This window comes from Phocoena sinus, chromosome 1 (genome assembly GCF_008692025.1).
Source record: "Phocoena sinus isolate mPhoSin1 chromosome 1, mPhoSin1.pri, whole genome shotgun sequence".
Lineage (NCBI taxonomy): Eukaryota > Metazoa > Chordata > Mammalia > Artiodactyla > Phocoenidae > Phocoena > Phocoena sinus.
The window spans coordinates 49,911,289-49,923,358 of NC_045763.1; the positions used below are offsets into that span (position 1 = coordinate 49,911,289).

The window sequence follows — 12,070 nt, forward strand, 5'->3', positions numbered from 1 at the left end:
GGAAAGAAACCCTTTGCATTCCCACTTCCTTTATGAGATTTGCCAACTGAAGTAGTAAATCGATGAGCACAGACTCTGGAGTCAGAAGATGAGGGTTTCAATCTCAATTCTGCTGTTACTTGCCGAGTAGTGCTGGGCACACAGTTGCTTAATATCTTTGAGCTTCGGTTTCCAGATAAAAAATGGAGGTAACGCCTCTCTCTCCAACGAATGTGGTATTGCTGAATGAGCACAAGATTACAAACCAATGAATCCTTTCCTTCCAATCCCAGTTCAGCCATTTACTTGGAGTGCATACTTGGGTAATTTGCCTAATTACTCCAAGCTTTAGTTTTCTCCCCTGTGAGTAAATGCCACTTGTCCTTCCAATCTCATAGGTTGGTGTTGAGGATATAATTCAGGTCAGAAAAAAATACCTTGTAAATAGTAAAGCAAATGTGTCAATGCAAATCCACTATCATATCAATGTAAAATTTTGCTACATCGTTTTTGTTCAGATTAAATATACTTTCAGACCAATCTTCAAAGGATCATCTTGTTACTTTTTTTGCTCAAAGAGGACAAAGGTAACAGGTTTTTATTCATTACTTACAGACCTCGTGGTTGCATGTCCCTCACCATGGGGTAGAGCTCTGTTTAGGTACTGTTGACTGTGCCCATCCTTGGCTCCAGCCAGTTAGGACAATCCCATCCCCTGCCGTGGTGATTGCTTCTGGCATGCTCTTTAGAGGCTGCAGTTAGTGTTGAAGGCTTTGTTTCAAAAGTTGCAAGATGGGTCACTCTTTCCATCTAGATGTGAAGTAAACCTGGCAGCTGCCTACAGCCATGTTGGTATCATCAGGGGAGAGAAGCCAGAGCTGAGAAAAATCACAGGGAGAGAGCCATTGCTCTGATGATATCGTGATCCTCTGGACCAAACTGTGTCCAAAGCTAGTGCACTTCTGGGCTTTTCTGTTAGGTGAGGCAATAATTTTTCTTGATTGAGTTGGTTTTTCTGTTCTTGCAAGTAAAATAATCTTAAGAAATATACTATGTAACCTTGAGCAAGTTTCATTAACCCCCTAAACTTCAGTTTCCTGATCTATAATGGGGGATCATATAATACCCATCATCTATCATCTACTGCAACCACAGTGAGGTGCAATAGTGCTTGAAAAATGCATAGCACAGTGCTTAGTACAAAGTAAGAATTCAATAAATTGGAGCTATTTTTATTATGTTTGGCGCTCTAGACACTGTGCTAAATGCTTTCAGTACATCATTTCCCTTAATCATCACGTCAACCTATAAGGTAGGATTTATTATCGCCAGTTTAGAAATGAAGAAATGAGGGTTAGAGGGTTTAAGTGACTTGCCCATGCTACCAAGAGGCAGAGATTTCACCAGGTATGATTATTTCTTTTTTAAAAAATCTTTTGACCAGATGCTGTTGAGGGTACATTATCAGTAAAACGCTAATATGCCAAAAATGGTTAGGTATTAGGGACATAGCAGTAAATACACATATTTTCTTTGAGTTTAGTTTTAGAGGATACAGTCTTACAACTATCTGGATTATAAGAGATTAGACTGAATTTGTGCCTTGGATTTACTAGCATCATGTTTCTTACAACTAAGCTAACCAGCCAATAACATCTAAATCTTACAGGCACGTAAAAAGCACTAAAAGTAAGTTATGCAACTAAATGCAGGACATACAGAGGTCGTTTCCATGCACAACTTAAAGCATACATACACATATTACATTCCAATTGTTATTTAATTTCTCCTAAAACCCTGAGCTGAAATGTAACATTTCTCTTAGATTTGATTCCATGGGTTAAAAAAAAAATCTTTTTCATATGTACTATAAAGGTATTATCTCTATATTTTCTCTGCTCTTTCTGACATGATGTCAACTTGTACGTGGTTCTAGGAAGTCAGAACAATTAGACGTGATAATGGAAGAAAAAAAAATAGACTTAGGATCCCCACTACACTATTTTCTTAGGAAACCTACAGGGAAATCTAATGGTGTGTTTTACTGTTTACCTGTAGGTGACATTCTCCAGATGTCTTTACATGTCATGGAGTGCCCGTGACAGAACATCAATCACTAGGGAGAGGAAAGAACAACCGTATGGAGAACAGTTAACCTGAACCTCTGCCTTACAAGGGTTGTCTTGCGGGCGGATCAGGAAATTCCTTACAAGCAATCTATAGTAAGCCCCGAGAAACATAAATAGGCTCTGGACTTGCCTTCTTAACAACTAGGTCAATATTTTGTCTAAGAGAATGTAATAGTGTCAGGACACACCCCCAATGAGAAGTCACAGGCTTTCATCCTGCCTCACTCCAGGCTTTCGATGTGAAGTTCGATGGAAGGGTCTGAGAGGAGGACCTGGAAAATCGTCCTAGAGATAATATAAGCGATCCTTGATTTTGTACTGAGGAGATTTTTATCTGTAGCGAAGTCATACATGAGGAAGCTAACAAACAACTGAAAAGAGTTTGTTCTTTTTCTTTTGATAGCTTAGTTTTTAGATACCGAGAGTGTGGAAGTGGACAGAGTTGTAGTCAGACAGATCTAGCTTTGCTCTTTCTAGATGAGAGACTTTGAGTATATCATTTAACCTCTCCAAGCCTAATTCTCATCGTAAAATGAAAATATAGGCGTACCTTGTTTTATTATGCTTCACTTTACTGCACTTCACAGATACCGTGTTTTTTACAAATTGAAGATTTGTGGCAATCCTGAGTCAGTTTCCCAACAGCATTACTTTTTAAGTAAGGTATGTACATTGCTTTTTAGATATAATGCTATTGCACACTTAACAGACTACAGTATAGTATAAACATAACTCATATGCACTGGGAAGCCAAAATAGTTGCAACTCACTTGATTGCGATACTCGCTTTCTTTCAGTGGTCTGGAACCGAACCCACAGTATCTCTGGGGTATGCCTGTAATAAAACCTGCTTCACAGGGTTGTGTAATACATGGGCACAGCTCATAGTAGAAACTCAATAAAAGGTAGTTTATTTCCCTTTGATTCTAAGAAATGATTTATTTGATTTAATGTCTTATAAGAAAAATGTCTGTCTTAGAAATATAACCTCAACATCACTGGACTTCACCAGCATGGGAGTACTAATAATACATAAATACTAATACATTTTTAAAACTTATTTCCACATTTAACTAATACAGTAATTCCTGGGTATCACTAGGGATGCGTCTTGTGCGTCTCTCATCTTCATTCAGCCCTTTGCCGATGTCTGCTGCCCAGGAAGATCAACTTGGGGGCCACGTCTCGCCCCTGCGTCTCCTGGTGATCCTCAATGAGAACACGCTGGTTGTGTTTTCTCTGAGAACCCTACAGATACCCAAACTAATACCGTCAAGAGGCCAAGATGACATGACTTCCTGTTAAGACTTCAGTGCAACACAAGCACACTATGTATGCAGAGATGATCCTCTCTCCCTATTTTCTCCCTTGGCCACTTGGACCACAAACAGCACTACTTGTGCCTCCCTATGAAAAAAGCTTCTTCAGCTTCTTCTTAATCCCTCATCGGCCATAAGCAAGGACCAGGAATCTCTCTATCTCAAGGTCCCCTATTCCATATAATCCCACCCTAATGCAAACCAATTTCTGCATATTTCAGACTGTCAGTTTCCCAGTTCATCATAACCATCCAGACTCTGAAATGCAGTTTAGGCTCAGTTGGAACCCTCTCGACAGTAACAATTACTGCACATTCTGATATTCTGATTCTTCATCCACTAGAGTTCTGCCCTCCAAATCAAAAGTATACAACAGAGGGCTTTCCTGGAGGTGCAGTGGTTGAGAGTCCGCCTGCCGATGCAGGGGAAACGGGTTCGTGTCCTGGTCCGGGAAGATCCCACATGCCGCAGAGCGGCTGGGCCCGTGAGCCATGGCCGCTGAGCCTGCGCGTCCGGAGCCTGTGCTCCGCAACGGGAGAGGCCACAACAGTGAGAGGCCCGCGTACCACAAAAAAAAAAAAAAAAAAAAAGTATACAACAGAGTAAAATGTGTAATATAAATTTATTCTGTGACATTTTCCTCATTGAAGATATTTTAAAATAGATTAAAATATATCAATATTTTATGAAAAATAAATACCTAGTATAAGAATTTAGATAATACCTGTAATATACATGATTTGACCCTGAGTATCCTCTTTTTTTTTCATTTCAAACAATATTTTTTAAAAAGTAACATGAAAATGATAAGGATTACTGCATTCTTCATGTACCTGGTGTCTCATAAATTTTAATTCAACTGCCAGTTCTTTTCTCAACTATACACGTTAATGCTATTTGCTTCTCATTTTGAATGGGGAGAGTATCCATTTTCGGTTTAACAGTGATATTTAGGTCTTCTTTCTCTGCTTCTTCAAGAAAATTCTTCATGCTGAGTTTGAACAGTAATCGAGGGTCTGGTCCAGAAAGTGGTGGGCAATTACAGATCTCTCTAATTTTGAGTGCCTACAAAGAAAGAATACAACACAGAATATATACACATATATAAATTAATTAAGGTTATTCCAGTAATTCCTAATATGCTCTATGTAAAACAATGAAATATAAGAATACATTCTGTATTTTTGCAATAAAAGGTATCTTAATTACAACATATGAAAGAGAACCATATATAAATTCATAGTAAATAGTTATATCTACATGATTTGTTTATATAATAAGATATCTACAAAAAACAACTGTATTTGCAATGACTGCCCACTGTCCTATTGGGGATAAATAAGCCTTCTTGGAAGTATCTCTATGATTTGTCAAACTCGAGCCAATCCTGAGAACATTATTCAGATTAGAGAATATCTGAAGACGCAGAGAGATTTTTTTCAAGAGAGAGAAAACAAGAGAAAATAGATGTGAACATACTGAAAGAAGATATACATGACTGGGACAGTCTGGGGTGGAAATGATGCTAATAACCTAGAAAAGAAAGCAAATCAAAATCATGACAACTTTTAACTCCAGGAAAAATAAAATGATGCAGGGAAAAGTAAGCACAGTATACGACATGGCTCAGCTGTGATTAGTGTTTACAGTTTTTAAAAACGGCATCTTTATCTAACCAAAATCACAACTTAACCATATTGGGAAGGGGGAGAGCTGGATACATGTGTGTGTATGCACAGGGTGTGACAGTGGTAAGGGAGAACTTAATTCTCGTCCTCTATGGGGGAAAAGAAATAGATAATACCTAAAACCGAAAAGTTAGGAAGTAGCCATATAAGCACGTTATACAGATAAGGTGGGAAATACCAAAAGAATCATTTAACAGAGTTGCAAATGGTTACCCTTGAAACTGAAGGCAGGATAGGGAGACTGCCCCTTTAAGTACTAGCCTTAGAGAACTATGTGCTTCTTCAAAGCGGGTACACGAATGACTTTAAGACATGAAAACTAAAATAGCAATTTTTTTAAGGGAAAAAAGTCTTAATACCTAAGGGGTTTTAAAAGAAATATGTTTAAGGGGAAAAGCTAGTTTAGGTTTTTACTACTTCTAAATGTTTGATAGTGATGCATGTTAAGGGAGGAAAAGCAGGGGAGGGGAGAGTCAGTGCTTGGAGAGTAGGAAAGTTTTAAAAATATAAGTTCTCACTGATGAAATAATGACTTGGAGCAGTGGGGAGAAGACCTAAAGGACAAGGACCTGAGGGAAGAGGTCGCATGGGTACCTAGAAGAAGAGAATTCCAAGAAGCAGCAGTGAGTGCCAGAACCTGAGAAGGAAGCATGGCTGGAGTGCTGTGGAGGAAGCCAGGGCAGCCGCAGCAGAGGTGGGAAGGAGGCAGGAGCAGACTGCGGGATCTCACAGGTCACGCTGCGGATTTTAGGTTTTCCTCTGAGTGGGCCTGCTCCTGATATGTGTGGGGTCCATGGCCAGAATGCAAATGGAGGCTCAGATACCATATATTTAAACATCTAAAATGACTACATAAAAAAATGTTCTGTTCTACTTTGAGGAACAGACAATCAAAATGACTGACGGGGACGTTCCTGGTGGTCCAGTGGTTGAGAATCCACGTTCCAATGCAGGTTCGATCCCTGGTTGGGGAACTAAGATCCCACATGCCGCGGGGTCAACTAAGCCCGCGCACTGCAACTACAGAGCCCATGCCCCACCTAGAGAGAAGCCCGCGCACCACAACAAAAGATCCCATGTGCTACAACTAAGACCCAATGCAGCCAGAAATAAATTAATTAATTAATATTAAAAAAAAAAAAAAGTAGCTGTACCTTTTTAAAAAAAATGACTCAGACAGCCAAGTACAAAATTAGAATTCTTTAATTTCACATGTAAGGCTGCAGGGAGCCTACCCCAGCTGCTGCCACTGGCCTGCTGTCCACTCCCTTCTCCTCCCACCCCTGGCTACCTGGCACAGTGAGGGACCTTGTGTGCGTGCGTCCAAAGGAAGAGGTCCATGCAGGCCCTGAAAGCGGGCTCCAAAGTGTTTGGGCGAGGAATTCCACTATCCCAAATACCAGAGTGCCATGTGGTGAGGGCACAGGTTCTTAAAACGGACTACACCCTTAGCTCCCATGGGAGAGGGGAGCATGCAACCAGAGGCAAGCCAGAAAAGGGTCTTTTTAAATGGTCGAGGCCAGGGCAAGAGCTTGGGTCTAGGAGACCTTTGACCCTGAATGAGGCTATAAGTTACCAAAATAAACTGAAGAGGAAAAAGCATTAAAGTGAAATTCTTTGGTGACAGGGGCCTTGTCTGAAGTTTCTTTGTATCTCGCAATACAGTAGATTTAATATGTATTGAGTGTTAATTAAATGTTAGTTAAAGTAAATTGAACTGAAAAAAGGAAGAAAATGTTTCCCAACTATAGCAGTAAAGTAAATAGAAATTCAGACTCTCAGCTAAATGGTGACCTACTGTCCAAACAAGGATACCTTTGGGAGTGAAAGGAAATGCTATTAAAATAAGATTTACACTGAGACATCAGGCATAAACTGCGACTGTCCTGTCAAAACTGGGACGTACAGTTTACTCTTGCTTTAACTCCTTTACAACCATGTTGATGTTCTTTTCCAAGTGAGAAGCCAACCTGTCACGGCTGCTACATCACATGCCTACGGCCTTCACTGGTATCAGTAAAGGGCCAGGTGTGGAGTTCAGCAGGTAGTAGCTGGCACAGCTGAATTTAGCAATGAGAGATGCAAAGCAGCAAACAAAGAGAAGAGTGCCATATCCTACAACCTTTTATATTCAGTAAAAGCTCTTCTCTTTCCCTTAAATTATTTTATTCAGGACTTTCACGTTCAACAAATATTTAGAACGTCACACTGAGTAAGGTGCTAGGTACACACTGATCAGAACGAAGTCATGATCCCTGCCCTCATGCAATTTACTTTGCGTTTCCCCACGACTGGGCATTTGAATTGTTTCCATAGTTTTTGTTTTATGTGTTTTATGTGGGTTTTATAAATTACCCTGCTATGAAAACCCTTGTTTAAAAAAAAGATGTTATTTTTCTAACCTCCATTTGGGTTTACTTGAGGGAGACCCCCTAAAATAGAATGATCTAATCAAAGAGTAAGAATAGAGTATAATTTTTGTTATATAGGACCAGACTGCTTTCACCAGAAAGGCTTTACCACCTTACAATGTCATCCGCGTACATACATACCTGAGTTATTCATAATCAACAGAACATAAGATTTTATGATTTCCGTCTAGATAACCACATAATTTCAAACCTCAGAATCCTTAGAAATCATCAGTTAAATTTTACGGAGAAGAAATTGAGCCCTAGAGAGGTTAAGTGACTGGTAGGAAACAAAAAACTGCTTAGCGTTTGTTTATTCACTTGTAATTGCCAAAATTGGAAGCAACCAGGATGTCCTTTAGTAGGTTACTGCATACCTGTGATGTGAGCAGACAATGAAATATTATTCAGCACTAATAAGAAATAGTGCTGGCTATTTTATGGCTTTTATCAAGTCATAAAAAGACATGGAAGAACCTTAAATGTATGTTTTTAAGTGAAAAAAACAAAAGCTAATCTGCAAAGGCTACATAGTGTATGACCCTAGTTATATACATGACATTCTGGAAAAGGCAAAACTATGGAGACACTAAAAAGATCCATGGTTGTCAGGGGCTGGAGGGAAGACAGGGAGGAACAGGCAGAGCAGAGAGCATTTTTAGGGCAATGAAACTACTCTATGTGGTACTATAATGATAAACACATGTCATTATACATTTGTCAAAACCCATCGAATGTACAACACTAAGAGTGAACCCTAATGTAAACTATGGACTTTGGGTCATAATAATGGGGCAATGTAGGTTCAACTAGTGTAACAAATGTAGCACTCTGGGGCAGGATTTTGATAGTGGGGGGAGCCTGTTTCCATATGGAAGCAAGAGGTAGATGGGAAATCTCTACCTTCCACTCAATTTTGCTATGAGTCTAAAATTGCTCTTAAAAATAAAGTCTGTTTTTTAAAAAGCTGGCATGGAAGTACTGATAAAAGGGCTTAGAAAAAAGGGATTAGAACACACTTTTGTTGTTTTTAATACTTTTGCATTACATGTACTAATGGGGTTTTTTGTTTTTTGGTTTTTTTTTTTTTTTGCACCACATTATATATTTCTTGAGTAAATCTTTTACTGAATAAAATGCACTTTGGAGGTGTCTGAGCTACATTTCCTTAATTGCTAGAAAAACTATAAATACTTTATAAATGTTTTCTGTTACTATCTGTTCATCTGTGAACTGTTTTTCTCCTCTACCCATCAAGCAGAATCCTGTTAAAGACCATACATATTTCCATCAAATGTTCACCTGCTTTGCATAGTAAGATTTTATTGCATATGTTGGTAAAATATTATTTTCTCACTTTCGTTTCCACATTAATTTTATTACATTTTGCCGTATCAACATCTTTTATTTTTTATAAATTCAAATCTTAGTAAATATGCCTTCATCTCTTTTAAAGTAAGCAATGTTTTCCCACTCTACAGCTAGAATATGCCTTTCTATTTCCTTTGTGTTCTGTTTAACTTCATGCACTGCACATAATAGATACTTAATAAATGCAGGCTGAATTTTAAACAAACATTTATAGAACACAAGCTAATGGTTATGATAAATGTCATAAGAAAAACACTCTTAAGAGTTTACAGTCTAAGAGAAAACAGGAACACACTCTCATAATAAGAATATACAGTTCTAAGAATCCCATGTAGGGCTTCCCTGGCAGCGCAGTGGTTGAGAATCTGCCTGCCAATGCAGGGGACATGGGTTCGAGCCCTGGTCTGGGAAGATCCCACATGCTGCAGAGCAACTGGGCCCGTGAGCCACAACTACTGAGCCTGCGCAGCTGGAGCCTGTGCTCCGCAACAAGAGAGGCCACAATAGTGAGAGGCCCACGCACCGCGATGAAGAGTGGTCCCCGCTTGCCGCAACTAGAGAAAGCCCTCGCACAGAAATGAAGACCCAACACAGCCAAAAATAAACATACAAATAAATAAATTAATTTAAAAAAAAAAAAGAATCCCATGTAAGATCTAGAGTTAAATATGGGATTATGGGATTAGCCAGCCTAAAGATTCCAACTAGGAGTAAAAGGAACTAACATTTACTGTTCATTTTCTATGTACCTTGCACTGTGCCAGGCATTTTACCTGTTATCTAAATTGGTATTATGATATGAACCACTTTTGAAATCTTGGGCTCAGTGTTGAATACTTATCATTAAAGTGTCTTATAAGGGAGGGAGGGAGGGAAGGAGGCAGGACCTTACCCCACAAACATACAAGTACATACATAAAACATCCAGGACTTATTGCTATCCTAATATTACAGATGAAGAAAGTTGAATGTTAGATTAGGTAGCTACCTCAAAGTTAGGTGAGTGGGTCAGATTAAAACCCCAAACTCCTTAGACCACTGCTATTTTTTCACTACTTCCTATAAGCATTCTTTTCCCATCATGGACTATTAATCTGCTGCATGCTAAACTTCTGAGAGAATGTAACTGTTATTCAACTGCATTGCCCAATTTTTCTATTTTTAACACAATATTTTATTACTTACCTTTCCTATTATTACCATCATGCAATAATTTAACAAATATTCGCTAAGTATCTCAGAAATGGTCTCAGGCACTACGGATATAGCAGTGCAAAGGGGCCTTACATTCTGGGGGAGGAGACAGATAATAAGTAAACAAGGGAACTTTAGTTAAGTACACAAAGAAATTAAACAGTAAACTGCGTTACAGAATGACTTCATGGAAGAGAGGCTATTGGAGATTGGGGGATCAGGAAAAGCCTCCCTAGGCACATAACATTTGTGTAAAAAGCTGAGGGAAGAATGTTCCAGGCTGAGAAATCGGCAAGTAGAGGGATTGTAAGGAGGAAAGAGGCTCCACGTGAAATAGCTGGAATCAAGGAAAACCTGGGGAGAGTGGCATGTGAAAAAGCTGGAGAGGCAGGCAGTGGCCAAATTACATGATTTAAAGACCAAGTAAGGAGTTTGGATTTTTATTCAAAGTTAAATGAGAAACCACTGAAAGCATGGAAATGACATTAAAAAGAGCATTCTGGCTACTGTATTGAAAATACGTTGTTAGGGATTGAGGTGAAAAGTGGAACAAGAAGATTAAAATAGGAGATGGCTGCAGTTAACCTAGGGAAGAGATGATGGTGACTTTTACTAGGGCAGTAGCAATGCTGATGGAGAAAGGAATGCATCCCTAATGCCTTGTGGAGGCTATCGACAAAATTTTCTAGTTGGCAAGATACAGAGAGGAAAGGAAGAGAGAAATTAAAGATGAGTCCTAAATTTCCTCCTCTGTGTTAATAGCTTCTTTTATTATGCTATCCGTGCATCTGAGGATAGTTTACTTGCTCACTGTAAATCACTATTGTTAAGCAGTATTGTATCGTTGGCTGGTTAATGACACCAGTCCATAAATTCTTTTAAAGGTGTTGTTCTTATCAAATTGTCAAAACAAAATCTTTTTACTCACAAAATGATTAATATTTTGCTCATCAAATAGTTAACAAATGCCCCTTTCTATATTTTGAAGCTAGAATTAATTATTCACCGAATATTTGTTCTCTGAACTTTTAAAAAAATTCTCCAAAGTTAATCCCCATCAGGGCTAGGTGTCCTTTTCTCTATTTATTTGTTATGACTCTTTGGGTTTCTAATACAGTTGTTTTTATTTATTTGATTTAATTACACCTTACCACTTTCCTCAAAATTTAATTTGAGGACGTTCATTCTAGTTATAATTTCTACTTCTAGCTACATCCATTTTGGCAATACTCACAAACACACACACACTCATGCATGCACACACTTTATTTCTGATTTTGACCTGGCCCATTAACTAATATCCAACTAAAAATAACATTCTTCGAAATATTTTTGGTTCTCCTGTGTGTTAATTATTGTAGCTCCTCTCCTGATCATATTTACATTTCATTCTTTGTCTAACTAACCAATGATTCTCACTTTGACTAAATTTTCCAAAGAAACAACTACTGTAATTTTGCTTATTTCTGCTTAATTTTATTAATGGTATTTTCCCTATCTGGGACACATTACTCTATTTCTTTTCTCTTCTTCTGTCTTATTAATATAGACATTTAAATTGATAAAATTTCCTTTACAAATCAGTTTGACAGCAACCCATGAAAACATAACTATATCACTGCTCTTATTGTTTATGGATTTCTCTCTTGCCTTATACACAATTTTAACTTTCACCCATCTTTTATTTTTTGTTATGCTAATTTTAATGTACTGTGTTCTGACAATTTGAACCATAACATTTTTTATATTACATACACATATTTTTTTGTCCAAAAAAGTTGTATGACCAATATTGCCATAAAAGATTTATGCACATTTAAGAAGAAAATATACATCTATTTCTAAGCATTTAGTTTCTAATGTCGGTTAAATCTTATTTTTGTCCTATTCAACTCATTTCTTTGTTAATTCCTTTACATGATCTGTGGTTTTCTAAGAACAGCAGGGTGCAAGCTATAATCATATATAAACAAACTAAA

The 12,070-nt window shown here is 38.1% G+C and overlaps 1 protein-coding gene across 6 annotated transcripts in view; it reads right to left on the minus strand.

The window, feature by feature from the left end:
- Positions 1-4,032: 4,032 nt before the first annotated feature.
- Positions 4,033-12,070, minus strand: part of OMA1 (OMA1 zinc metallopeptidase) — a 71,403-nt gene continuing 63,365 nt past the window's right edge. For 5 of the 6 annotated variants that reach the window (XM_032612313.1, XM_032612293.1, XM_032612286.1 and 2 more), the window contains one exon: positions 4,033-4,492. In XM_032612313.1, coding sequence (XP_032468204.1) covers positions 4,283-4,492 — 210 coding nt within the window. In that variant the 3' untranslated portion in view covers positions 4,033-4,282. The remainder of the gene's footprint in view (positions 4,493-12,070) is intronic. The other variant, XR_004346826.1, reaches the window with a different exon arrangement.